The following is a 27,798-nucleotide window of genomic DNA, read 5'->3' on the forward strand; positions in this document are numbered from 1 at the left end:
CCTCCTGGGGTCTGGCTGAACAGATTAGTGAGTTCTCCCTCCTGAGTAGGAAAGGTTTTGGAGTGAGGCCCTGTCCTTCCTGGCCCTGCCTTTGGAGTGTTAGATCACTCCAGGAGGGCTCTTTTTCTGTCCCTCACAAATGAAATTCTGGGTATACAGAATTCAGACGAGACCTAAGGAATCATGGAAGTGTGGGGCAACCATACATTTGTGTAGGGCCGAGGATCCCAGAGACGGGGGAGCCTGATGGGCTGCCGTCTATGGGATCGCACAGAGTCAGACATGACTGACATGAAGTAGCAGCAGCAGTAAGAGTTTTATATACATCGTCTCTGATCTTGGCTGCATTTTAGAATTTTCCCCGCCCCCAACCCCAGGGCCCTCTCCAGAACATTTCTTCAGGCCCCAAACCTCTGGATTTGGGGCAGCTCCTACCCCATGATTCTAATATGCAATAAGGGTGAGACTCGCCCCCAAGAAGAATAACTTCCCTCTCTCCACTGGACAGCAAAAACCTTAAGGTGTTCAGAAAAGTTAACAATTTTATCTCCTTGCAGGTGAAAGGTCCTCAGTGAAAAGAAATCCCAGGGTGGCATCTACCTTACACAGGCAGAGGGCTCAGTTGCTAGTGGTTTCATTTATACAAGGGATTCGCCTAACCCTTTGAAATATTCCTTTTTAAAACTGATTAATGTATTGTTCAGGGGCTTCTACAGCTTTAAGTTTTCCTTGTTTTGTGCTTTCTCATGAATAAGCTCCAAGATGCCCTACTGAGCAAACGTTCCGAGGGTGCCGTCCCAGGCTGTGACTGACACCTAGGCCCCCAAGGTGGGCCCAGCTCGAGGGCTTTCCGGAAGGAAAGGGTTCCCCTGTGTGCCCGGCGGGCCGCAGCTGCCCCTGGACCTGTGCCCCTCTGGCTGCGGCGTTAGTCAGCACATTCCGGAGTCTTCAGGCTGCTCGTGGCGCCACCTGCCGGGAGACGCCTGTAAGCTCAGGAGGCTTCCCTGCCGCGGGGCGCCGGGGGTTTGCGCTGACTTTCCAGGACCGTGGGATGGGCCCGCCGGGCGTCCGTGGCAACCGGCGCCAGGCAAGGATTTCCGCCTCTCGCGACCAGCCAATGGCAGCAGCCGTGACGCTTGCGGCGCTTGAGACACCGGCGTTCATTGGCCAGGCTCGGCTCCTGTCCAGGCAGCCGCAGTGTGGGTGGGCGGACCCTCTGCGAGCAGCCGGGAGAGTCCGGGATGGGTGGGTGGGGCGCCGGCACGGAGCCCCGGCGTGTCAAGGGAGGTGACCAACTGCCCGGTGGACTTGAGGCCACAGTGCTGGTCGCGCGGTAGCCCGAACGGTTCACCCCAACTTCCTTCTGGTCGAGCTTGGCTGTGACGGGGGCTGGGCAGCCTCTGAGGGTGCGTCCTCACAAGGCCATGCGCATTGGTCTACGGCCCTGGGTGATGAGAGCCGTCTTAGTTTTAACTTTTCATGTGAAAGGTATCAGTCCCTGAAAGGCTAAATACTCATTTGGCAGCAGGACAACCACTGCCACCTTATAGAAGGTACCCAGCCAAGGCTCTGCCACTTTATTCCCATTACCTGTGTCCCTCCAAAGTTACTTTTTGCATTGAACCACCATGGTTTAGGAATGCTGGGGAAGGTGAACAAAGTATGTAAAACACATCAAAATGTGAAAATACAAAATGCAGAAGTGTGGGAGCAATTACTCATCAATGGTCATCATCCCAAGAGAACCAAGTAGACATTTTTGGGTGTGACCTTCAAATATACACCGGCTATCATATGTGACCTTGTCTCTTGGTTCTTTTTTACACTCAGCATAAATCACGAGTGTTTCCCCACTGTCAGTAAATATTCAACATTGTGGTTGTTACTGGGAGGTGACTGTATTCCATCATATAATCTCCCACAGGTCCCCTAATTGGCTACAGTGATTAGCTGAGCTGTGCAGCACTGTGTGGCTGCCAGTGCACACACCCTCAAAAGAGGGGGTTGCTAGTAGAAAGGGGGCACCAATGGGTTAAGTCCAACTTCCATGGGGACTGGTCTTTTGGGGGAAAGATGAAGGCAGCAGCCCCTTAGTGCTGTGAGAGGTCTTTGATCTCTGGGTTCCAGTCCTGATTTAAGTATCCTCTGTTAATCACTTTAAGATGGCGGTCAGATAATCCTTTCACCTACAGCTTGTTTATGAAAGTTGAGAAAATGTGTATGAAAGCATGTTGCACAACTTTCCAGTCCTCTAGAAGTAACACTGTAGTTACAGTTAGTTTGTTGTGAGCTTGGGGTCAGAGACTGTTTCCTTATCCCGTGGATGCCAGGTGCCCCGGGCAGAGGACCTGATGCTCTGGCACAGGGTGTCTGCGCTCACCCCAGCCTGTGTGTTTCCAGGAAGAACGCTGTGGAGCTGGAACTCGCCAAGTGCAAGATGGACATGATGTCTCTCAACAGCCAGCTGCTGGATGCCATTCAGCAGAAACTGAACCTCTCGCAGCAGCTTGAGGCTTGGCAGGTAAAGGAGTCTGTGAACCCAGCCTGAGTGTAAGGATGGGTTTGTTACTGGAGGGTCCCGTGTGTGCAGGTGAGCAGTGATTCGTCTTCACTGGGTGAGAGTTGGGGTTCCAGGCCCCAGGCCCTGAGTGCCTGGAGGAAGCTGCTCTCAAGAGCGAGGAACCCGGCTGTGCCGACCTCCAGGCTTGAACAGGGGCCTCCTTCAGCCGCTTGCCTTGGCTTTGATACTGCTGTCAATGCTAAGGGCCCAGGAAGCCCTGTATAACTGACTGGATTACTGGATGCATGTCATTCCGACACCCTTGGGTTGTTAGCGGCTGCTGCTCTTCCCTTTCTCAGAGGCCAGCTTCCTTCTTCCACAGAGCACCGTCCTGGCGCAGGTCTGGGGAAAGTGAGTCAGTGTGTCTGTCTCTAGCACCACAGGTGTCAGAGTCCAGTCAGCCTGCCCTGTCCCAGGCCCCGATGCGCTCCCCACTGGGCCAGGGCCACGACTTGCTTTTTGTTAATGAGATTGCTGCTGCTGCTAAGTCACTTCAGTCGTGTCCGACTCTGTGCAACCCCATAGACGGCAGCCCACCAGGCCCCACCGACCGTGGGATTCTCCAAGCAAGAACACTGTAGTGGGTTGCCATTTCCTCCTCCAATGCATGAAAGTGAAAAGTGAAAGTGAAGTTGCCTAGTCGTGTCCAACTCTTAGTGACCCCATGGACTGCAGCCCACCAGGCTCCTCCATCCATGGGATTTTCTAGGCAAGAGTACTGGAGTGGGTTGCCATTGCCTTCTCCATTAATGAGATTAGGGAAGTACAATTTCAGGATATGGGTGTAACCATTCACGTTTCTCCCCAACAAATCCTAACTGGACAGATGAAAAGACCCCTGCAGCTTTCCGAGGCAAGCCCCTCGCAGGGGGCAGCTTACAAGTGACTGTTCCTGCAGGGCCCTGCCCAGCTGGCTGCAGGCGCGCCAGGGTCCCCCCACCCCAAGAGCTGTTCCCCGCCTCCCAGACCGCTGTGTCCTGGCTCACTGCGTCTGTTCTTCTCTTTTCTCTCGGCTACAGTTTGCTTCCTCAGGGCTTTTTACTATCTGGCTCCTTTGGTTTCTGATCTAGTGGCCTTTCTCAGTTCCCGTATCAACAGCTTTAGTTGTACACCCCTCCTGCCTTTGAGGTGAGCTCAAGCCCTCATCCCCTCACCTCTCCCCTCCCGCCATCACGGTCCTGCCCCGCTGCCTCCCTCGTGGTCACCATGTCGTGTGTCGGTGCCGGCGTCATCTCATCCAGTGTGCCATGCCATCGCTCCCCGGCCTCCCGCTCCCTCCACCGTCACGTCCACGAGCGCGGCAGCACGGGGCCCGGTCTTGACAGGCTGACCCGGCCAACGCTGGTTTCTTGGTTCCACCTCCTCACAAGGGGGCTGTTTTATGGATGTGACCCAGCATGGAGTTACAAGCAGCTTGTGTGTGTATCAAGTTATGACGTGATAGATTTCATGGAATTCTTTTGCTGAATCTTACAGTATAAAAAAATGCAGTTTGGGGTGTATCAGAAAAAACACTGGCAGCTTTGAAAGGGTTTCTCTCTGAAGGACCTCGTGACGTTCCTGAAGTTGCATTTAATGTAGGTCTTATGGCACGCGTCCCAAGAACAGAGCACTGGGCTGAGGATTTGACAGTGGGACCTTCAAAGTGAGGACCGTGTCACTTGACGAGGAGGGGGTGTAGGTGGGAAGTTGTATGTGAAGAACGGGCGGGGAGGAAGGCAGCAGAGCGGGACGTGAGTAAGGGGTCTGCCCGCCGCCACCTGGTGACACGCTCAGGAAACTACAAAGACACCTGAGTGACCGCAAGCTTAGGTGTGTGGGAGGTGATGGACAAGCTGGTCAGCCAGCGGCCCAGCCGGCCCACTTCCTGTGCTCACCAAGGGCGCGGCTGCTCCGACCTCAGGAGCACCCGCCCCGCACAGCCTCCACATCTGTGCATGTGGACGCTCACTCCGGCATTCAGCCCGTGGCTCAGTCTTTTCACCAGGACATCCCAGAGCCCACCCTCCCCACCAGCTTTAGGGTAAAGCAGCCGGGCAGATGCTTGTGTTTCTGGCTGATGTTACTAGAGACAGGGCTGCTTGTTTCTAAACCAGGACTTTTCATGGTCTGTTAGCGGCCCTGTCCTGCACAGACTCAGTCCAGTGAGGAGAGCGGAGCCGCTCTGTCCAGCAGCTGCCGTGGGGTAAGAGCTGGTTCTGTGAGGCAAAGTCGGGGTGGAGGCAACATCTACTCTGCAGTTAGCTTGCCGGAGGGGGAGGCGTGGCGACCTCACTGAGGAAGCACCGAGGCTGGAGCGTGACAAACCTCGAACATGGCGACTCCCCAGCCTCCACCAAACAGGGGCCCATCCGTGGGGGCTGAGCGTGGATGGTAGTTGGCGAGGATGCAGCAGGGAGCCTCGATCTTGCACACGGGCCTGCCAGGGGCTCATGGGCGCCAGCAGCTCAGGCTGGCAGGAGTCTGAAGGGGGCAGAGAGGCGAGAAAAGCCAGGCTGTGAGGCTGGAGAGCTGGTGGTGGCCTCGGCTACCCTGGGGCTGCAGGAGTGGGACCAGGTGAGAGGGGAGCACTCAGCCCGAGACACACAGGAAGCAGGGTCGAGAGGGCTGCCCACAGGCTGAGCAGGGCTAGGGGTGACAGACAGGCACCAGCGGCAGCTGCTCCCAGGGCCACAGGGACACAGCTGGTCCCGGGTCGGCCCGGCAGTAACACCGCGCAGCCAGCCAAGCCCCGGGAGACCAGGAGGGCGGTGCTTCTTGGTCTCGGGTCAGGGCAGCCGTGGCCGCAGCCGCTCACCCACGTCCCTGCCATTCTCTCCTCTCGTGCTGCCCCGCTCCGCCGCCTCCCCAGCCCATCCGCGCCAGGTCAGCATCCTCACCCCACCCGTCTGCCCGCAGGATGACATGCACAGGGTCATTGACCGGCAGCTGATGGACTCGCACCTGAAGGAACGGAGCCGGCCTCCCGCCACCCTCGCCCGGGCCCCGGGCCTGGGGCGTGGGGATGAGCCCAGCACCGCCGAAGGCAAACGGCTCTTCTCGTTCTTCAGGAAGATTTAAACCGGGAGGAGTCAGGCCAGCGAGGACAGGCACACTGACGCCGACTCAAATAGAGGCGTGGGCCGGGCCCCAGGGCAGCACGTGTGCCCACCGGTCCTGCCGCGCTGGGCCCGGCTCAGCGGCCGCACTGCCCACTCGCCTGGGGGCCGCGTCCTCGGGAGGCCCCGCCGCCTCTGAAGGCAGCTCTCACCGGGGCGGCCCGAGCCATGTCCCTACTGCCGGGCCCGTCCTGGGGTCCACCACCGCGGAGCGGGGCTCAGGCTGCTTCCAGAGTGGCTGCCGTGCCCGGCTCCAGGCACTGCTGCCCTTGAGCAGGGAGAGAAGCGGAGGCCCACTCTACGCACCGAGGCCACAGCTGCCCACCGCGGGGGGCCTCCTCCTGCTGGGTACCAGGCCCGGGCCTGGATCCCGTCCTCCCACAGCCCCGGCCCAGGAGGCGGCCCCTCACCCACGTGCATGCACCTCCAGGCCCCGGCCTGTGGGCCTGACAGCTGGCTCTTCGGCCACAGCGGGCCCGGCCACGGCTGAGGCCGTCCCCAGCCTCAGAGGAAGCTGCCTCCCCGCGCTCTGCTGCAGGCCTTCCTCCTCGGCAGGGCCCTCTGCAGGCTCAGCCCTCTCCCCTTCCCGGTGCCGGGCAGAGGGCATTCCAGCCCCCCCAGCCCCCCGCATACCCAAGTTCTCGGCTCGGCCGAGCACGTCCAGGCCACAGGACGGCTCCAAAGGGGTCTGCGTTCAGCCATGCCGCCAGGCAGCATCAGCTCCACAGGGTGGACGTCTCCAGAAACTGCCCACCAGGCCCACGGAAGGTCACCCCAGCAACCTCCCACTCCTGCTCATCCTCAGCAACCGCTTCACCTTCTCTGCTGAGGCCCTGACTCGGGACTCAGAGGCACCGGGCTGAGGCCGCCCTCAAGCTGCTTTACAAGGATCATCTTCCTCCCTCACGGGGAAAGCACAGCAGGGATGAGTGGAAAGAATGTACCTACAGATATGTACAGACGCAGTGCTGTACAGACACAGTGCTGTAATTTTGTATGTAGCAACCATGTAAATACATGTATGGATTTTATAATATACATATTATATATGAATCTATAAAGGCATATTTTTAGAAAAACAGCACACCACTGCTTCTTTTGAAAATAGTCTAAGAATAAAATGAATTTCTACAGAGCTTCCCGCCTCAGTCACTGGGTACCTGGGTGGTGTCTGGGCAGAAGGCAGAGTATAGTTTCTATCCGCTGGCTGGTTATGCAAAGGCAGAGTCCTCCACGCACCTGGGGGGGTCACTTCATATGTTGGCACCAAGTCAGTGGACTCAGCCAGGAAGAGGCGTGCGCACACCCTCCACCCGGAGAGTGAAGGCAGGCATCAGGGACAGCTGTTCTGTGAGCTGTGACCCAAGGTGCCACGTCCACCCTGGCCCTGGGTTCTTGGCCAGCACTACAGCTGCCTGGCTCCAGGCACCAGGCCCCAGCAGCGCCGCTGACCAAGCCCCAGGCAGACCTGATAGCTCAGCAGAAACCTCGAGGTAGAAAGAAGTCACTATAGGCACATCCTTCCAGAAGGAGAAACATGGCGCTTCCCCTGGCGTCTTTCTTACCGTGTGTCAGAAGGGGGAGCTCAACCTGGACCCACCTTTCGCGGACAGAGCCACCCTGGCTTCTGAAAGTGTCCCCAGGCCTCGACGGACACCTGTGCGGGACTCAACAGACAAGGGCTGGACCCAACGGGTGGGTAGCAGCCAGGCCCACCCGGAGCACAGCTGGAGGAGAGCAAACAGACCCTGCAAGAAAATTTGGCAGCTTGAACCTTTATTTTTAGTAGTTTTTTTTTAAAAAGCATAATTAGAAACTTTCAATACAGAAATAATCCTAGCAAACCATTTAAAAGTGTTGTTGTTTGACAGGAAGTTCACATCAGGTCCACCAGGACGCTGGTCCAGCCCTGAGTCCCCCCCCACCCCCACCCCCCATTCATGCGTGAGACACTCCGCGGACCGGCACGCTGCCATCACCAAATCTCCCCCCACCTGGGTCTGGGTGTCCAGCAGCTGAAGCCACGGAGGCTTCTTGCCTGCTCTGGCAACTTGCAGGACGCCCCCCACTTATTGCCTAAATCTGCAAGCTCTGCCACACCTGCGTCACCTGAACACTCAGGGCTGAGCCCCGATTCTCCACGTCCACCGGGGACCTGGGGTGGCTGGGACAGTCCTGAAGACAGGCAGCGCTGTGGCCCCACGCACCCAACCCGACGGCTGCCTACTGCCAGCCCCCAGCCCCGCAGCACCCCCACCTTGTCCCGTGGCTCCAGAGTGAGGAAGGCCTGTCACCCCGATATGCAGGCTTTCGGCAGTCTGGGGGGAAGTGGAGAGAGAGGTCAGACGAAACCCCCTTTTATTGATTAAAAACCCATCAACAGCGACATGGGAAATCTGCAGTGAATCTGTGATGTGATTGTCCAGTCAGGGCTTGACCTGGAAATGTAGGAAAGGAAATCTAGTAAAACACATCATGGTGCTGAAATAAATTATTCCCAGGTTACATGATCTTTTAGGGGAAAGGTGAGTGTCGAGGGGGAGAGGGGGTGACCATAATCAAGTGCAGAAGACCCTGATCGTTCCTCCAAGGGCACCAGGGCGAGTCACGGCTGGCGCCCAGCCCAGGCGGCCATTCCCTACCACCCGGCCAAGAAATTCTCATGCTGCCTTTGTACTAAAACAGTCCCATTACGGACCCAAGGCTGCCTACATCCAGCTCAGAGGCACCATCCCCAGGGCCCAGTGGCCCAACACCCGCTCCCCCACACTGAGGGGTGCCAGGTGCTCATCAGAGACCCGGGACTCCAAGGGAGGCCCCTCCTTTCCCACCAACAAATGGCCAGGAGCCCAGCTCCACAGCGACAGGAAGCCATTCCTTTTTTCTAAAAACACTGGACCCAGAGTGGGGAGGCCACAACTTTTGCTGCTGTGCCAACCAAGCCTCAGGAAGAGAGAAAAAAACTATGAGGAACTTAATTCATTTGATTTGGCTTCACTTTTATCAGTTAAAATGACACTCCTTAGCAGCTCCCCCACTGGCAAGCCCATCTGTGCACAAACACACCCCTACCTTTCTGTTGGAACCCAAACAGGTTGGTATATCTAAATCAGAAGCCACAGCTCCCCTGGGTTATAGCTGAGGCGTCTGAAAGGCAGGACGAGAAATTTGTGGGCCAAAGGGCAGGAGTGATCTCTCCTCTGGAAGCGAAGGGCCAGACCTCCAGGGGGACCCTGGGGCCCACCTCAAGGCGGGATCCCCAGCTGCCGGAGTGGTGACGGGGTGGGATGGGGGCCGGCCCTCCACGCGGGGGAGATGCTGATGCCGGTGAGAGAGAACGAGTCCCGTGGAGCCCACGGCACCAGCCCAGGTTGGCAAAAGGTACGTGTTCTAGAACGTGATCCTGTCCTCTCCGGAAGCTGCTGGCGGTAAGTCGGGGTGGGGTCGGGAGGGGAGGGGGTGTTGCAGCAGGCTGGCACGAAGGAGGCAAGAGCCGGAGCGGGATGAGGGCGGCGCACTGGTTAAAGCGATATACACTATGTACAGACTCCGGTTAATCAGTCCGCTCAGCTGGCAGCGTCCTTACCAGCCCGGGCACTCGGCCGGGGGACAGGGGCGCCGGAAGGGAAGGGCAGGCCGTCCCACACCTTCTTGGCACTCGAGAGGGGGGAGGAAGTCCCGACGGCACCTCCCGGTACAAAAACGTGGAGAGAATTCTTTAAATAACGGCACGGAACTGAGACTGTCCCCCAGGAGAGGAGCCCCCGGCCAGGGGCGGGGGGGCACGGCAGCAGCGCAGTCTCTGCAATGGGCTGGGGGCATTAGCAGCAGCGTTTCTTCCGTTTACTGTTCTTCGTGAGCTTCACCACGTCATTCTGTTGCTGCTGCTGCTGTTTCGCTAGGTTGTCCTTCTTTGCCCGGAGGACCAGCTCTGTGATGCAGTTGAACATCTGTGAGGGTGAAGGAAGCAGGGCGGCCTCAGACCGGGGAGGAGACCCTGTCACAGCTGCGCCCCCCGCCCCGTGCTGGTCAGCGCGGCCTCTCCCGCCTCCCCGGGCCCAGCCTTCCAGTCCACTGGGGGCTATTTCTGTACTTCTGTCTTCAAGCCCCATCTAGAAGGCGATGCTACAGAGGTCAGAAAGGAAAAGCATCAAAGACCTCTGAGCTGTCTCAGGGAAGTCAGCCTCAGGGATTTTCCAGCCTTTCTGTGAAAGGATAGAGAGCTCCTTTCCTTCAGCTGACACCTCGGACGACACAGATAAAGGTGTCCCTGAACTGGTGACGAACCAGAAGCAGCCAGAGTCTGCCCACTCCACACTACCTCACTGCACAGCCCACTGAGAACCTTCCCCAGACCACCCAAGACCACCCCCAGCTCCCTCCACTCCTGGGGAAGGAATCAAGTACAACCTAGGGGGCAGGGCTCACCCCTCCCCAACCTACACGAGAATGGGGGAGCCTGGAAAGGGCTCAGGGCCCTGCTGCAGGCCCCTGGGGGAAAGGCCCACGGTGTGACCCCAGCCGGACGCAGGGGCCCAGGGTGCCCACTGCTGGGTGGCTTGTGTCCCAGGACGCAGAGTGGATCAGCCCCCTGGACCTCTGGGCTCCAAGCCCACGGGCAGGACCTTCCCGAAAGCTCCCAAGCACTTCCAGCAGCCCTGGCACATGTGGTACTCGGCCCGCCTGGGGCGTACTCGGGGCCGGCCTCGACACCCACCAGAGCTCTGGAGGCCACAGCAAAGCAAGCTGCTCTGCAGGCCAAGGCCCAAGGAAAGAAAGCCAGAGAGCAGAGCGGGGAGAGAGGGCAGTGGGGGGCGGGGAGGACTGAGCGGACGCGGGCTTGGCTGAGGGCAGGCCCACGTCTGAGGCAGCCTCTCCCTCAGGACTGCTGAGGTGCGAGGTGGCCCCGGCAGGGAGATGCCCAGACACGGAGCCTGGTGCACACAGCAGGTACTCGATCAGTGGCCGCTAAGACGATGCTGTCGACTACCGGCCCGAGTCAGCCAAGGCAGAGTGGGGAGCCGGGGTTGGGGTGGGGAGCGTGCCCGCGCTCCCAGCCCTTCCGGCGCGGGGGCCTCACCTCTTCCACGTTAACGTTCTCCTTGGCGCTGGTCTCAAACAACTGGATCCCCATCTGCCCGGCGAACTTGTAGGCGTCTTCCGTCTCCACCACCTTGCGCTCGGGGTCGTCGTTCTTATTTCCCACTGGACCACAAGACAGAGTCAGCCCGGCCCCCGGCCCCGCCCCGCCCCGCCCCGGGCCGCCCCACGCCCCGCCCACCTGCCGGCCCCGCCCCGGGCCGCCCCGCCCACCGGCCGGCCGCCTCACCTAGGATCCGGCACACGTCGTCACAGTTCTGGTTGATTTCATGAAGCCACCGCTTCACGTTGACGAAGGATTCGGCGCTGGTGACGTCGTAGACCACGATGACCCCGTGGGTCCCCCGATAATACCTGTGGGACCAGGGTCGGCGTCAGAGCTACGGCGTAAACAAGGGCAGCCCCTTCGCAGGACCCGCCGGCCCGCACCCGGACAGCAGGTGGGGAGGGCAAGGGGCCGGTGCGTCCCCCCAGGCCCGGAGGCCTCAAGCTGACGTCGGGACCTGGTCAGCACTGCCGCTCACCCTGCTCCCCGAGCGCAGTGCGTAGGGAGCGCCCCGCCCTGTGGGGTCAGCCAGATTGTTCAGAGGCAGCCGAAGGCATGAAACTTAAGTTCTTGTTTCCTTTTTCAAGTTCAGGCAATGGGGCCTTCCCTGATGGTTCAGCGCGAGACTCCCAAGTTCCCAGTGCAGGGGACCAGGGTTCGATCCCTGGTCAGGGAACTAGATCCCACCAGTGGCAACTACGACCCGACTGCTACAACTAAAGGTCTCCTGCGCCGCAACCAAGACCTGGCAGAGCCAGGTAAATAAACACAAAAAGAAAATATTCAGGCAAGGTTTACATTCGACAGCATATTATCACTGTGCTCTTTAACATCCAAGAAAGTTTTTCTGTCCTCAAATCTGTCTTAGTAAAATGCCATTTCAAGGACAGGCGCCACTTGTGAGGCCTGCCAAGGTCTGTTCACACCCCAGTGGATGGGCGGGAACCTGCCCTCCTGCCACTCCAGGCTTCAGGCAGGAGGGGCTGCTTCAAAAGTTCAGGGGGACAGACAGGAGCATGGGCCTCATGCTCCTCCAGAGAGCCAGCTTTGACCCAGCGGCCAACACGTCACCTCACCCGGTACAGGGAGACACTCGCTCACAGGGGCCTCTGAGAGGGAGGGGAAGACCCACTGCCCACAAGAGACAGGCTCATGGTGGACAGCGGCCTCCCTGAGCCAGCCCGAAGCACCTCCACCTCTTGGGCCCGTAGGACAGCAGGCCCTCCCAGGTGGCAGTCCTGAAGCAACACACGCCCCGAAAGGACGGAGCCGGCCGGGCTGCACATGCACCGCGTTCTCAGCCGCCCGCCCAGCAGCGCTCTGGCAGACTCCTCACAGCCCCATCCCGTGACAAAATCAACCAAGCTCCATCTCTGAAAGGCGGTGTGGACCTGGGAAGGTTACTGCACGCACCTCATGGCACCTTGGTTCCCTCAACTGTAAAATGGGGGTACCAGGATGCAACTCTGGGGGTGGCTGTATGACTAAGGCGATAATACATGTTTTCACAAGGGCCAGCTCTTTATCCGGAGAAGGCAATGGCACCCCACTCCAGTACTCTTGCCTGGAAAATCTCACGGACGGAGGAGCCTGGTAGGCTCCAGCCCATGGGGTCGCTAAGAGTCGGGCACGACTCAGAGACTTCACTTTCACTTTTCACTTCTATGCACTGGAGAAGGAAATGGCAACCCACTCCAGTGTTCTTGCCTGGAGAATCCCAGGGACAGAGGAGCCTAGTGGGCTGCCGTCTATGGGGTCGCACAGAGTCGGACACGACTGAAGCAACTTAGCAGCAGCAGCAGCTCTTTATCATCACCACTAACAGTCCTTCAGCGACACTCCAGGCCCCAGACGCAGGCAGAGGAAAACCAAAGGCGGTGAGGGGGGCTCCCTTGGGCTGGCCACCAGGGCGGCGAGAACCGCCCATTCTCCACTCTGAGACCCCGCCTGACGTCTCCTGGGGCTTCGTCCACCCACAGCTCTGCTTTCCTGGGGACAAAGCCCTGCCCTGGGCAGCCCGAACAATCAAGCCATCCACGCCCTGCCCCCCTTCCCCCCAGATCATCACCTGGGTCCACCTGGGGGTCGCCCACCTGAGCAGGTGCAGGAGAGCAAGCCAGGAAACGGGGAGAGGAGGGAGACAACTGTCCCCTGCCAGCAACGGACATGAGAACAGTGCACTGTGCTGCCCAGCCTCCTTTGTTGACGACAACCAAAGATGCCGAGAATCTGCGGAGGGAGGACCAGCCTGGGGCGTGGAGCTCGGGCGCTGGGCCTGTCACTCCCCGCCATCAGGCACCACGTCCACGTGCCACAGCTTGGCTCTGTGCCAACATGACCTCGATGCTCTCCGCTCACTGGCTACCACAGACAGGAGGCCACCACGTCACCGCTAGGACAGGAGGCTGGTGAAGGAGCTGCCGGAAGCCATGGCCTGGGCCGGGCCTTCCCTGCCTCGGCCTCTCCCACCACCACCCGACCCGCACCCCTAGCCCCACCGCTCGGGGTCAGCGAACCCCAGCAGCCACAGCCAAGAATCGGTGAGGGGACGACAGGGCACTCGTTCTCAGCAGGCGGACAGGATGCAGTTTTAGTTTCTCTTTTAGAGCCCTGAATCAGAAAGGGCCACACTATTGCCCCCAGACTGCCCCACCCCTGACCTTTTCCCAGCTCCTTCCCTCAGCAACCACCCCCAGCCCGCACGGCTCCTCCACCCTCCTGGGACAAACCCAGCTTGCCCTCAGGTGGCCGAGAACTCCAGTCTCCCCAAAGGATGAAGGAGGCAGTTCACCCCCTTCCTGCTGCCCTGGAGGGAGCTGACCCCAGCCTGCTGCTCGGCCTGTGGCCACATCTCTTGTGGCCACAGGCCCAGCGTTCTCAGCTGGTTTTAACCCACAGGAGCCACCACAGCATCTGCCGCTGGCTCAGCCCTGGTCCCTGAGGGTGGGGGGCCAGCAGAGGGCGGGGCCGTGGATCCACTAAAGCGCGGGTCCCCACCCTCCAGGTCGCGGACCAGCACCTCCTGTCAGATCAGAGGCGGCATGAGGTTAGAAACGAAGTGCACAGTAGATGCCATGAGCAGCACGTCCCTGCTGCTCCAGAGGCTAAGCCTGTGCTCCCAACGCAGGAGCCCGGGTTCAATCCCTGCTCGGGGAACTAGAGCTCACATGCCACAACTCAGAGTTCGAATGCCGCAGTGAAGACCCGACACGGCCAAATAAATAAATAAATTTAAAAAATATGTCATGTGCTTGAACCACCCCCAGGCCACACACGCCCCCACCCCCAGACCAAGGAAGAACCATCTTCCACGAAATTGGTTGCTGGTGCCAAAACGGCTGGGGGACAGCTGAGTTAAAGGCAAGAGTCTTGGCACAGGGCAGACCTCAACTCAACTCCTGCCTAACTGACCAAGCCAGGTCCCTCCACCCTCTGCGGGCCTCGCTTTTCTTGTCCGTACATTGGAGAGAACCACAGGACTCTTACCAGGATTAAACGAGATGAAGCAGCCACAGTCCTTGGCAACAGTCCTGGCCTAGAGGAGGACCCCTGGTCAGTGCCCACACCTCGAGACACCGACAAGAGGTCCTGGTCTCATTCAGGCCTGCAAGCTCGGGCGGCCCAGGCTCACGGCATCCGACTACCCCGGGAACCTTGACTCCAGCTGCCCCTCAGCTCAGGCCTTGCTGGCAGCCGCTGACACAAGGGGGCTCCCGCAGCTCATCGGGAGGTGGCTGCAGAGACCTGCCCTGCGGAGCTCCCGGGACTGGGGACCCCCAGGCTCTCAGGGAGGTGTGGATCACGGCACATGTGCGTGTCTCAGGGCTGGCCCAGTCCTGCTCCAGGGTGGCTCAGGATCCGGCCCCTGAACCCCCTTCACCAGGGCTGCCCACCCACCGGTCTGTCACCCCCACCCCCCAAGCTGGCACCCCCGGGTTCCCCTGCACTCTCAGCCACCACCCTGGGGGCTCTTCACCCCGACACTTCGCACCCCTGGGATGCCGGCAGCCCCGATGGGTGGCCATCCTGGGGGCCGCCTGCCTCCACCTCGCAGGGAGGAGAGGGAACTTGGTGGCGCCTCCCCGAGAGCCCCCCACCACAGGACCCGCTGGAGGAGGCAGAAGAGAGGCCAGGAGAAGCAGCAGCCACTCCAGGCTGGGCCCGGCTCCTACTCTGCACACACCCCTCAGAAGCTCCCCCATCCATAAAACCAGGGTGATGAGAACACCAACCGCAGGGAGCTCCACAGAATCTTCTACGTGAAGCCCAAGCACATGGGACCTCTCATTAATGCAAACCCCAAAGACAAGCCCCCCAGGAAACCAAAGAGCAGAGACTTTAGGCAACTTGCCCAAGGTAACCCAGGGGGCAGAAATGTAAATTCCAAACCGCCTGCCTTCAAAGTCCTGTTCTTTCCCGGAACCTGTTCCAGTAACAGCCCAAGAACCGAGAGCCACTCCGCAGGACCCAGCACAATTCCGCCCATTTACAGCAGAGATTCAAAGGTCCTGCGGCAGCAAAGGAGGGCGACCCTCAGGGCGAGCTGAGTCTATTAGTCGCTCAGTCATGTCGGGCTCTTTGCGACCCCATGGACTGTAACCCACCAGGCTCCTCTGTCCCTGGCATTTCCCAGGCAAGAAACAGGAGTGGGTTGCCATTTCCTCCTCCAGGGCATCTTCCCGACCCAGGGACTGCATGAACCCAGGTCTCCTTCACTGCAGGCGGATTCTTTACCATCTGAGCCACCAGGGAAGACTCCAGGGTGCGCTGGGTCCCCAGTCAACAGCTTTGGGGCAGAGGAGGGGGCCGCCCAACAGCCTCCCACCTATCAGTGCTCCTTCCAGACCCCCAACAGAGAGACGCTCCTCCACGTCAGGGTGGTGACGGAGCTGGCACCTCCAGCAGGCGAGCTGACACTGAACAGGAGTACCCTCGCTGCCCGAGTGTCTGACCTCCCGGCGAGGCCAGCACCAGCACTGTGACCCTATTTTAAAGACAAAGGAGGGACTTCCCTGGTGGTCCAGTGGTTAAGGCTCTGCCTTCCAATCTCGGGGACACGGGTTCGATCCCTGGTTGGGGAACTAAGATCCCATGGTACACCAAGCCCCAAGCACTGAGCCCGTGCTCCACAGAAGGGGAAGCCCGCACACCACGACCAAGACCCAGAGCAGGCAAAATAAATAAATACATAAATCTTTAAAAAATAAAAATAAAGACAAAGGAGCCAGAGGTTCCGCTGACTGACGCACACTGCCCTGCCAGCCCCAGAGGGAGGTGCAAGGCTACTACCGCCGCAGGCAAGAGCGCGCGCACCCTCCGCTTTTCTGGTCTCAAGGGGAAGGGCCGCACCTCGGCCAGGAGCGCACCTCCCCACAGCCTTGGGGGCGTCCAGAGCCATTTCCCAATGGCGGGGGCTGGGGGTCTGAGTGGAGGCAGGGGGCCTGAGTGGGGGTGGGTGGTCTAAGAGGGGGGAGGGGGTCAGAGCGGTCTGGGCTAGCCTGACTCACGTGGAGGTGATGGTGCGGAAGCGCTCTTGCCCGGCCGTGTCCCAGATCTGCAGCTTCACTTTCTCCCCGTTGATCTCCACAGTCCGAATCTTGAAATCCACTCCGATCGTGGTGATGTAACTGCCTGCACACACAGGGATGTTAGCACGGCCCAGGGCCGCCCTGGTCAGACTGCGTCCTCAACAGCCCAGGTGACCCTGGGCTCCACCCCGCCTGGCTCACTCCAAGTGCCTGGAGGACACAGCCCTGGACAGAAAAAGAGTCTGAGCCCCAAGGTGAGGGCAGGAGACAGGATACAATGAAACCAAGTGATAAAGAAGACAATTTCAACAGCAATGAAGCCATCAAGGAAATAAGAGAAGAGACCATGACTGCAACAGGAAATGCTCCACCAGAGTGGCCCGGGAACCGTGGGGGACCACGACACACTCTGGGTTTCTCTTTTCTACTCCATTCCAAACATTTTAAACAACCCACAAAATTAACTTTCTAAAACATAAACAAGTCATATACACCCTGTTATATACAAAATAGATAACTAACAAGGACCTACTGTATAGCACAGGGAATTCTACTCAGTACTCTGCAATGGCCTAGAAAAGAGTCGAAGGAAGAGTGGATATATGTGTATGTACAACTGATTCACTTGCTGGACACCTGAAACGAACACAGCAATGTAAACCAACTATGCCCCAATTAAAACACACAAGTCGTGACCTGCGATTTGAAAGACTGCTCCAGGCAGAAGAGGCAGCAGCAGAAATAGCAATGGGGCATGTGTGTGTGTGTGTGTGTGTGTGTGTGTGTGTGTGTGTGTGTGTAGCAATGGGGCGTGTGTGTGTAGCAATGGGGCATGTGTGTGTAGCAATGGTGTGTGTGTGTAGCAATGGGGCGTGTCTGTGTGTGTAGCAATGGGGGGGGTGTGTGTCTGTGTAGCAATGGGGCGTGTGTGTGTGTGTGTAGCAATGGGGTGTGTGTGTGTAGCAATAGTGTGTGTGTGTGTGTGTGTGTAGCAATGGGGGGGTGTGTGTGTGTAGCAATGGGGGGGGTGTGTGTGTGTAGCAATGGGGCGTGTGTGTGTGTGTGTAGCAATGGTGTGTGTGTGTGTGTGTGTGTGTAGCAATAGTGTGTGTGTTTGTGTGTGTGTGTAGCAATGGGGTGTGTGTGTGTGTGTGTAGCAATGGGGTGTGTGTGTGTGTGTGTGTGTGTAGCAATGGGGCATGTGTGTGTGAGTAGCAATGGTGTGTGTGTGTGTGTGTGTGTGTGCATATAGCAACGGGGCGTGTATGTGTGTGTAGCAATGGGGCGTGTGTGTGTAGCAATGGTGTGTGTGTGTGTGTGTAGCAATAGTGTGTGTTTGTGTGTGTGTGTAGCAATGGGGGGTGTGTGTGTGTGTGTAGCAATGGGGCATGTGTGTGTGTAGCAATGGGGTGTGTGTGTGTGTGTGTAGCAATGGGGCATGTGTGTGTGAGTAGCAATGGTGTGTGTGTGTGTGCATATAGCAATGGGGCGTGTATGTGTGTGTATGTGTGTGTAGCAATGGGGCGTGTGTGTGTAGCAATGGTGTGTGTGTGTGTGTGTGTGTGTGTGTGTAGCAATGGGGTGTGTGTGTGTGTAGCAATGGGGCATGTGTGTGTGTGTAGCAATGGGGTGTGTGTGTAGCAATAGTGTGTGTGTGTGTGTGTGTGTGTGTGTGTGTGTGTATAGCAATGGGGCATGTGTGTGTGAGTAGCAATGGTGTGTGTGTGTGTGTGCGTGCGTATAGCAATGGGACGTGTATGTGTGTGTATGTGTGTGTGTAGCAATGGGGTGTGTGTGTGGTGTGTGTGTGTGTGTGGGGGGCGGGTGATCTGAGGTTGAGCACATGTCGGGAGGCAGGTTGGGGTGGAGGTTCCAGGCCAGTTCTCGGCTTTTGCGCCATTTTCAAGAGCTTGGACTTTCTCTTGTGTGTGACAGGGAGGCATTGAAGGGTTTAACCCAAGCATGAGCGGCATTGTAAATAGCTCTCCAGGGGCATCTGTGTGAAAGATGGCGCTGGAGAGAATTTCTGGCAACAGAACAGTCTCGTCCAGGCTTTCAAAGGCCCGAGTGCTAGGAAGCAGGGGTCCCCAGCCTCCGAGAGCTAATGCCTGATGATCTGAGGTGGAGTCGATGACATAGTAACAGAATGGAAGTGCACAACGCAGGTGATGCGCTCGAATCATCCTGAAGCCCTAACCCCCACCCCACCCCGCCTGTGGGAAAACCGTCTTCCATAAGATGGGTCCCTGGTGCCCAAGACGCCGAGGACCGCTGCTGGGAGGAGCCCACACGCTCACTCCCTCTGGAGCTGACGGTGACGCGGGGCTGCAGACAAGACACACCGACTGCATCGAGAGTGCAGAGCGGCCAGGAAAGGCCAAGGCTCAAAGTCGGGTGCAGCTCAAGGAAGGCTCTGGGGCAGAAGTCACACTTGGGCCTGGCCTGAAAGAACAGGTACATTTTCCAAGGCTGCGACCAGGCTGGGGAAGGACATCCTCGCCAGAGGAAAGGGTGGAGGCAGAAGCACAGAGACCAAGGCGGCCTCAGGCTCCGCGGGGACCGGGCTCCGCCCAGGAGAGCGGCCCAGCACCCAGCACCGTGGGCCCGTGAAACACGGCTGACCGCTGAGCGAGCGAGCGAGCTGGTGAAGACACAAAGGAGGGCGAGACAGCAGGAGGGAGGAGGCTGGACGGGGAGCTGAGGACAGTGTGAAGGCCAGCGGTCTTCAGCAGGGGGTGGTTGAGGCCCCCCCAGCCTGCCCCCCAGGATGCCTGGTGATGCCTGGAGACATTTTCATGACACAGCTGGGTGGGGGGTGGAGGACGGGGGCACAGAACAGCCTCCACAACAGAGAACTGCAGGGCCCAGAGTGTCCGTGGTCCTAAAGTGGAGAGACCTTGCTATGAGCTCGGCTCGCTTAAGAGAGGTCCGCTGAGGTTTTTAAACAGAAGAGACCCTACTAGAGACGACGAATTCAGCAGCCTGGCATGGGGTGGGCAGGAGCTGCTGGGATGCCTCAGGTGAGAACCAACCACAGTCTGAGCTGGTAGGAAGAGTGGAGAGGAGGAGACGGGCTGCAGCAGAGAGCCCTTTGAGAGCTCCAAGCGGACGGGGCGGAGGGGAAGGTCTCCCAGCTCAGTGGCAAGTGCCCACTGGCTACCATTCCTGAGCAGCAAGGACAAACCGGCGATGTCTCCTCGCCAGGAGCCAGCGGCGAGGAGCTCCACTCGCGGCAAAGGTCGCGAGGAAGGAGAGATTCCTTAGGCCCGGGCCATCCTCGCAAAAACTCCGCGTGGCAGGGATGGTCGTCAGCTCCTCTTTTAAAGGTCAGCTGAGACTCAGTCACGCTCATGGTGATGCGGAGAAGACAACTCTTTCCGATGTCACACCACCGCTGTCAGGAGAAACCCACCTCTCCCCCGAGAGAGAGGCGCCTGCCACGTGACCACTTCCCTCCACGGCATCGCAGGGCATTCCTTCAGTCCTCGGTCAGAGAGGCCAGGCCGACCTGAAGCCTCTGCACTGAACCAGTGAGCTCCAGCAATGAAAACGTGGCCCACTGGGATCGGGGAAGCAAGATCAAATGGGCAGCACTTTCCGCCCATCAGCTGAGCAAAAATGGAGACCACTGAGACCCAGCAGCGACTGGCATGGACAAGGGGCTCTCTGAGCCCTTCAGCTTCTCACAAGTGCGAAAGGCCAATTGGCAGGACCTGTGAAAACCTGAAAAGCACATACCCCCTGACCTCGTACCTCTGCTTCTATACAGGAATAAATGCAGTGTCCCAAGAAACGCGGCACCATTTGAGAGAGGCTACCAGAAAGCAAGCAAGCGCGCGTCAAGAACACTGTTGAACCACGTGCACCCCTGCACAGCCCAGGAAGCTGCACAGCCACTCGAAGAACCACAGGGCTGCGTGTTGACGTGCAAGGGTGATCTCCGATGTGCTGGGGGGGCCGCCCACCACAGGCGGGGGCAGGGTGAGGGGGGACACTGAGCGTCAGTGCGGGGCAGGGGACCAGGAGCTTTCTCTTTTCATGTTGTTCAGTCTTCCTGTTTGATTCTTTAGATGGGCATGTCCTAAGCGTCAGTTTTTTGTTTCTTTCTTTTTTCAATGTTGGGGCACAAAAAAAGACCCTGAGTAGAAAAATGATGGGCCTGCAACTGTTTTTTTTTTTCCAAGAAGACAGCTGGAGACTTCTAACCTACTCGCCACTCCCCCCTTCTGTCTGCTGAGGCAGAGACCAGGGTGTACCGGCGCCAGGGGAAAGGATTTAAAACCAAAACACCCAGCAGCACCCCAGGGGCACACTCACCTGAGAAAGTGTTGTCTGCAAAACGTAACAGTAAGCTGCTCTTGCCGACACCTGCAGGGGAGAGGGCGGGGGGTGAGAGGCGGCCTGGGTCCCTGCTCCAAGCCCGACCCCACTTCGGGGAGACAGCCCGGGTCCCGGCTCTCCAGACACATGACAGCACCCACCTACCTCCCTAGCCAGCCTCCCACCGGAACACCCCTCCCTCTCCACCTCTGACCTTGCCCTCCAACTCAGGGTGAGCCCCAAACTGCCCCCAAGCCAGAGACAAGGAAGGGGTCCACGCCCGGCTCCAGCAACCCCTCAAGGAGACCCGACAACAGCAATGAGGCTGAGGAAGGCCGACCCTGTGCTCCTGTCCCCAAGGCGTGTCCAGAACACCGTCCGGAGAACACATCACGTGCAGCGCTTCAGCTTGGTGAGACGGGGGCTGCACGGCTGCAAAGCACCCTGGAGACCATCAGGGCTTTCTGCAGGCGAGGAAAGGGAGGCCCAGACAACTCAAAGCCACTGCTGGCCACTCTCCCCCGGCCGATGCCACTGGTGGGGAGGGGGTGTCCGCCTGACACTCCTCAGTCCGACAGCTCACGGTACTCAGACCGTTTCACTTACCACGACCTCTCCTGTTCCAAGGATGGACAGAATCCTCATAAGGATTGTTGAAATCCCATCAACACCCACACCCGGCACCATAAGCCCCCAGGTACACCTGTCCTGTGCCCTCCTGTCCCGCCTCCGAGGCCCGCAGGGTCAGCCAAGCACAGAAGGAAGCCCGCACGCACATGCCCGCAAGCCCAGCTGCATCTCTTAAGAGGAGGCACCTGAGGTTCCGAGACCTACACGTTGGTCTCAGAGCCTCGGCAGGGCTGGGGGGCAGTGCTGGATCTGAGTCCTGCGGATACGTGCTGCTCTGGGAGTCTTCCTGTGTCTGCTTCAGGAAGTGGAATAATAAAAAGACCTGGGATTTCCCTTGTGGCCCAGGGGCTAAGACTCCACAATCCCAATACAGGGGCCCCAGGTTCAATCCCTAGTAGGGGATCCCACATGCCCCAACTAAGACCCAGTGCAGCCAAGTAAATAATATTTTAAATAAATAGAGAAACCCAAAGAGGCTCCTCTGTCTCATTCCTGTTAAAGAGTTTTAGCAGCACTGCTAAAAGCTAGACGTGAAAAGCTCCTCACCCGGGGTCTCAGACGGCACCCCTGCACATCCAGCTCAGAGCTAATTGTGAGTGTGAGTGTGAGTGTGAGTGTGTGTGTGTGTGTGTGTGTTCCCCAAACCCGCAGAAGGCCCGGCCTCTGCCCCCTCCCCAGCTGACCCAGGCATCCTCTCTGACTAGCTCCTCTGAGGACCTCTCCCAGTGGGTGAGTCGCCCAGGGATGCCCAGAAGAACCGGTCGGCCTCACAGAGCGAACCAGGCTCGGGCTGTCCCGATGGCAGGCCGGCGCTGCTCTGAGCAGACAGGAGCCGCAGCCAGCCCCAGGCCCACCGCTCAGCGCCTGTGAGCACCGGGCCCACTTCCTCATCGCTGCCCCCGCGAGGCTTCCTGTCGGCCAGGCCGGGGCGGGGGGCAGATTCCGGGCCGGCCCCTCGCGGCAGTGCTCTGCCCCACGCCACCACCCCACGGGTTCCCTGCTTCCTCCCAGAGCCTCCTGGTCTGCTTACTCAGCGAAAACCTTGTGTCTGGGCCACGAGTTCCTCCAGGAAGGGGATCTCACCTCATTTGCCCTGCATGGTCCTGGGGCTGGAAGCCGGGCCCAGCATTTAGTAGGCGCCAACAGAACACTGTTCAGTGAACTTGTGACTAAACCAGGGCCGATCACCACCTGACGCTACGGCTGCAGCAGGAAGAGGAGCCCAAGCGCGGGTGTTCAAACTCTGGGCGGGCTTGGGGGAGCAGAAGCCTAAGGGATTGGGGTACGCCCTCTGCCTGAAGCAGGAAAGCAGCAGCGTCCCCCCAAGCCTGGCCTTGGGGAGTGGGGGAGGGGGAAGGGCGGGGCTTCATTCACCCCAAGCTCATCTGCAGAGCTGCTCAAAACCACTACAGTCACCCCGTCAACTGCTACTTCAGGCCAACACCCACCTCTGGCCTGGCTGGTCCCTCTGGAAGGAAGGGAAACCCACCCTGAGAAACGCGTTTCCTAAATGTCCCTGAAGAGGCAGCCTTGGGAACACACGCAGCACCCACAGAAGCAGGGAAGTGCAGGGTGCCGATCGGCCTTCAGCTCAGCCGAAGTCAACAGCCTCCCCACGGCCACTCCAGCCCATCACCCTCGACCCCGCAGGGAGTATAAGCCCGGCCCCTGATGCCTTCTGGAAGCGGGGAGACACAGACTCATTCTGTAAAAAACGGACCCACCACTTTCCATCTCCACCAAACCCCAGCCCTCCCCCGCTTCTGCCCCTCGCCCTGCCCGCCCTGCACTCGTCCTCAAAAGATGCTCGTCCTCAAAGCCTCCACCACAGGCCCCACCTTGGCCATGCTCCTCCCGTGTGCTCCAGCTCCTTCACTCCTCCTCATTTCAGTTCTCTACTGTTGAAGACCCCAAAATCTTTGAATAAAGTGTGCTCAGCTTTAATCCTGGCTCAGTAACTAACTCACTGTACAACCTCAGACAAGTCGCTCCCCTCTCTGAGCTGCAGTTCACTCAGCTGTGGAGTCAGAGGCTTTAACTTGATCTCCAACACAGCCTGCAGGTTCTAAGAATGAGTCTGATCGGCCCCCTGGACCGGACGAACTGCTGTTACAGAGCCAATGTTAGAAGCCCCTGAGAGACCGTGTTCCACCTTAAGCACAGAAGAGAGATGCAAAAGCAGAGGGTCTGTATTCCAGAAGCAAGGACAATGTGGCAGAGTGGGAAGAAGAGCTCTGGATTTCTACAGAAAGGGACTAACATTCATCGAGGGCCTACTGTCTGCCAGGCCTGACACCAGCTGCTCATAACGCATCATATGCATTAACTCCTGGCTTTGCCCTAGAGGAGGGCATGGCAACCCACTCCAGTGTTCTTGCCTGGAGAATCCCATGGACAGAGAAGCCTGGTGGGCTACAGTCCATGGTGTCGCAAAAAGTCGGACACAACTTAGCAACTAAACAACAAACAAGTTTATTATGAAACTATTTTGCTATTGAAAAAAAAAAAAAACCTGGCTTTACCTCTGAGGAGCTGTGCAACTTGGGGCAAGTCGATTAGTCAGCTACTCTGAGCCTCAGTTTCCTTATTTGACAAACCACACAAGCAATGGGTAAGAACCAAATGAGAGAGTGTCTATGAAATCGTTTGAAAACCCTTAAAGAAGCATCACATAAGAAGCCAGATTCAGGGGAGGGTGAGACGCCAGTCTACCTTGCTCAGCTGCCAGAGCTTAGCCTGAACTTTCAAGGCTTTGAGTGGCAGTGCACTGTCAGGGGACGTGAAACTGCAAAGCCTAGATCTCCTCTAGTCAACAGTCTACATGCTCAGACCAACCACGGAGCCGGATCCATAAATCCTGACCCAGTGAGTCTTCTCCCACAACTAACTTCAGAGTGAAGAATCAATACATCAGGTAGAATGTATGGTGAGAAAGAAGGCCCAAACCATGGCCTGAGTTTCACTGGGGAGAAGGTGCATCTTCTGGCTAAGCTTATGCCCTCCATTTTTGTGGGGCTACACGCAGGCCCCAGGCCTCTTGCAAAGGGACAGGGACCTTGAGCGTGGTAAGCTGACCTTAACTCCAAAAGGACAGAAAATCACCCTGATGCCAGCCCCTCCAGAACCGAGGTGAGGGCTGAGAACGAAGCTCAAAAGGCATAAGCGTGCCAGGACCCTGGGAAACACCCAAGGCCGTGCTGGTCTCGAGGCTACACAGCTGGTCTGGACTTCTCTCATTCACACCAAGACGAATCCATGCTCCCCTGCCCACAGCTACTCTTCACCTCCCTCATTAGCCCTTAAACTTTTTTCCCTTCCATGGGCAACCACAGAAACCTCAGCCATCCTTCACCTGATCCGAGTCACCGGCCACGTCGCAATCCATCTCCACTGTGAGACCACGACCCAGCCACTCGCCTGGTTCTGCCTGGGCTCTGACACAACGCTCCAACTTCAAGGCCTAACAGCCCCTTGATTTGGTCCCCGCTTTCCCTAACAATCCATGGGCTCCACCACCAACCTGGCCTCTGCCTCCAGTCACATGATACCGTTGTCAGCACTCAACTCAGGTCTGGTCTGTAAATCTGGGCCGTTCCCAAGCCTCCTTCCCCGTCGTAAAATCCCAGCACCTCAGCTATGCTCCTATAAACCTCCCAGGGCCTACCTCCCTGACCTTTTGGTCACCCCATAAACCTGCTTACCTGCCACACTCCAAACACCTCTACAACCTTCCACCCTTTCTCAGAAACAAGACTATCTTTTCTGAAGATGTTGGATATCCATTCATTCAATACATACATATTAGGCACCGACTGGGTGCCAGGCACTGGAGAGAGACTTAGGAGCTCTAAAGGAGGGTACACTTTTTTGTAATGTTGGCTGACCCACCTCCAGCTCTGTCCAGCAGACAGTGTGCAACAGCAAACACACAGGGAGCGCTCACTATGTGCCCGGTTCTGCACACTGCGCGTGTATTATCTCCTTGAACAACACTCCATCACCCCAGCGAGGCGGATCCCATTGCTGCTCCATTTTACAGATGAACACAGGGAACCCCACAGAGAGAATAATTCAGCAGGAATGTGCCAGACTCGGCGCGAAGTGCTTTACCTGTCTTACTTCATTTAAACTTCACAGGAATCCCATGAGGCAGGTTCTGAGATTAACCACCCCCCACCCCCGCCCCACTTTCCCCAGGAAGAAACCTAGGCTTACAAACGCTACTGACAACCACACACCAGGAGCTCCCTTTCCGCCAGGTCCAGTGTGAAGCACTTTTCCAGCTTCATCTCACCCAAGACTCAGGAACTACCCAGCGAGGCAAGTCCTCACCTCTCAAATGAGAGAACCGAGGTTCGGAAAGGCGAAACAACTCGCCCAAGGTCAGGGTGAGGAAGCTGGTAGTCCCGAGACTCGAACCCGGCTCCCTCCAACTCCAGAGGATCGCGAGACTGGACCAAGGTCACACGTGGGGCAGAGGGGTCGGCGCGGCGAGCGGACCGGGAGCCCGGACCCGAGCCCCGCGCGCCGGCCCCTCCGCTCCGCGGCTCCGCGCCCCGGCCTCACCCCGGCGCGCCCCGGAGCCCCTCTGCGAGCCCCTGGGGCCGCCCGGCCGCCCCGCCCGGCCGCCCGGTGCGGGCCGGCACCTCCCCGCCCGCCCGGCCGCCTGCCCTCCCCGAGGCCCCTGCGGGCCGCGCCCGGCAGGGCCCACGCCGTCTCCGGCCGCTGCGGCCCTCACCGCTGTCGCCGATGATGAGCAGCTTGAAGAGGTGGTCGTAGTCCCGGGCCATGGCGGGCGGGGGAGGCGCGCGCGCGCGCGCGAGGGCGGGCGGGCGGGGTCGGTGCTGGCCTCGGGATCCGCGGTTCCCTCCGGGCTGCTCCGGCAGCGGCGGATCCACTTCCCGAACAAACAGCCGGAACTGACAGAAACACCTCCCTTCGCTCCCCCTCCTCCTCCTCCTCCTCGGCAGCGGCCGCCGCTGCCGCCGCCTCACTCCTTCCCGCCCCGCCCCGCCACTGCGCAGGCGCAGCGCCTGGCCCCGCCTCCGCGCAGCCGCAGTGGCGGCCGGCCACTCCCTCTCCGCGCTCGCGCACGGCGCCTGCGCCCTGTCGGGGTCCCGGGGGCGCGGGCTTGTCTTGCCCGTGGCTCTTCAGCGACCGTCGCCGCCACCACCGCCGCCCGCCCGCCGTCCGCGGCCTGCTGTGCTGGGAGCTCCGAGAGCGCAGCTGCAGCCAGGCCTTAGCTGCAAGAATCCCGGAGTGCCGGGCGAGGCCGACCGTGGCCCGGGGTGGACTTGCTGCTGTTGCTTCATCTTCAAGACCTGCAAGCGCTGCGGAGAGGGACCGACTGGCACGCAGTGACCGGGCGGGGCGGGGCTTACGCCGAGCTCCAAGCTACTCGGGACTGTGAACTCAGGACACTCCGCCCCCATCTGCCTGGACACCGCCTACGAGGTGCTGGCTCCGGGCCCTCCACCATGTCCCGGGGCCCGTGGACTGGACTCCGAGGGCGGCTGGAGGCTGCGGGAGTTTTACCGGACGTGTAAGCTTTACACTGTAAGCAGTGTGAGTTTACCGTGTGAGCAGTGTGGCCTTTGACGGCAGCGCTGGGGCAGTCACAACCCAGCCCCGCGCGACCTCTTGGGGCCTGAGATGCCCCGTTGGTAAAGCGGACCGAGAGGTTCCAGATTCCGGGTCGCTTTCCAACTTGACCCTGGCCTGCGAGGTGAATGCCCCCGTGTGTAAGATGCACCCTTGAGATCGATAGCAGCAGCGCCCTCAGCTTCAGTTGCACCGCACCTACAGATAAAACTTCTGCAGATTGTGTGGTAGGAAGACCTGGGCCGCCGACGTTAAGCGGTATTCAGGTTATTATCAGCCCTAGGGTGGGTTGGTTGGGTTTTTTTTTCCGGGTTTAAATTCCTACCTGCACTAAAAATAGGTTGCGCCTACTGCCATCCTCCTTTGTAGAATTGCAGGGGGAAAATGTAAGTTACTGCTGAGTTCTGTATAGCTCTGTCCTTTTCTAATCAAGTACTTGCTAGATATTTCTTCTTGTTTTCCCAAACTTATTTTGACTTTATACAAAGTAATGCCTGTGGAGTTTTTTTTTTTTTTAATGTACAGAAGCTTACCAGAAAGTACAAGTTACCATTTACCCCCTCAGACCCACCCCCTCACAAGTTACTAAGTTTCTTGATACCTTAAAATGGTTAACAAATATTTGTTGAATGAATAAATGTCTTTCAATGAATTGTCTTTGCCTGTGGAACACACATGTATGTAAATTGCCTTTTCTCTCTTAACAGCATACTTAGATCTTCTGTCATTTCACAACCACAGAGCACTCCATCATTGGCATACTATAATTTGACCACTCTGCTCTTGATAGGCATTCACGTTTACAATCTCTTATGATAAACAGTGTTGCAGGGAAGATCCTTGAGTAGCACATGGGGTGTCTTGACTCAAGCTTTAAGTTGTTTTTCCGGGAGCTGAGAATCGGCCTGGTGATGA

General features: G+C 58.4%; 2 protein-coding genes across 4 annotated transcripts in view; one reads left to right on the top strand and one right to left on the bottom strand.

The window, feature by feature from the left end:
- BICDL1 (BICD family like cargo adaptor 1) overlaps positions 1 to 6,793 on the top strand; it is an 80,236-nt gene extending 73,443 nt beyond the window's left edge. For 2 of the 3 annotated variants that reach the window (XM_019977669.2, XM_070770170.1), the window contains 2 exons: positions 2,401 to 2,521; positions 5,459 to 6,793. In XM_019977669.2, coding sequence (XP_019833228.2) covers positions 2,401 to 2,521; positions 5,459 to 5,620 — 283 coding nt within the window. In that variant the 3' untranslated portion in view covers positions 5,621 to 6,793. Of the gene's footprint in view, positions 1 to 2,400; positions 2,522 to 3,579; positions 3,689 to 5,458 lie in introns of all 3 variants that reach the window. The other variant, XR_011561292.1, reaches the window with a different exon arrangement.
- A 624-nt stretch (positions 6,794 to 7,417) lies between these two features.
- Positions 7,418 to 26,178, bottom strand: RAB35 (RAB35, member RAS oncogene family). The gene is made up of 6 exons (XM_070770175.1): positions 26,021 to 26,178; positions 20,650 to 20,700; positions 16,312 to 16,435; positions 10,988 to 11,112; positions 10,739 to 10,863; positions 7,418 to 9,608 (listed from the first exon to the last, which is right to left on the bottom strand). Exons 1-6 carry the CDS (start codon positions 26,070 to 26,072, stop codon positions 9,480 to 9,482), a joined length of 606 nt encoding a protein of 201 aa, XP_070626276.1. The 5' UTR covers positions 26,073 to 26,178; the 3' UTR covers positions 7,418 to 9,479.
- Between the last annotated feature and the right edge of the window lie 1,620 nt (positions 26,179 to 27,798).

Source organism: Bos indicus, chromosome 17 (assembly GCF_029378745.1).
Source record: "Bos indicus isolate NIAB-ARS_2022 breed Sahiwal x Tharparkar chromosome 17, NIAB-ARS_B.indTharparkar_mat_pri_1.0, whole genome shotgun sequence".
Lineage (NCBI taxonomy): Eukaryota > Metazoa > Chordata > Mammalia > Artiodactyla > Bovidae > Bos > Bos indicus.

Bases quoted from the DNA above. Each gene is read 5' to 3' on its own strand.
- RAB35 (XM_070770175.1), bottom strand. From the start codon at position 26,072: ATGGCCCGGGACTACGACCACCTCTTCAAGCTGCTCATCATCGGCGAC. The intron at 20,701-26,020 runs GTGAGGGCCGCA...TCTCCCCTGCAG, and splicing joins GCTCATCATCGGCGACAGCG to GTGTCGGCAAGAGCAGCTTA. The intron at 16,436-20,649 runs GTGAGTGTGCCC...CTGTGTGTGCAG, and splicing joins TGCAGACAACACTTTCTCAG to GCAGTTACATCACCACGATC.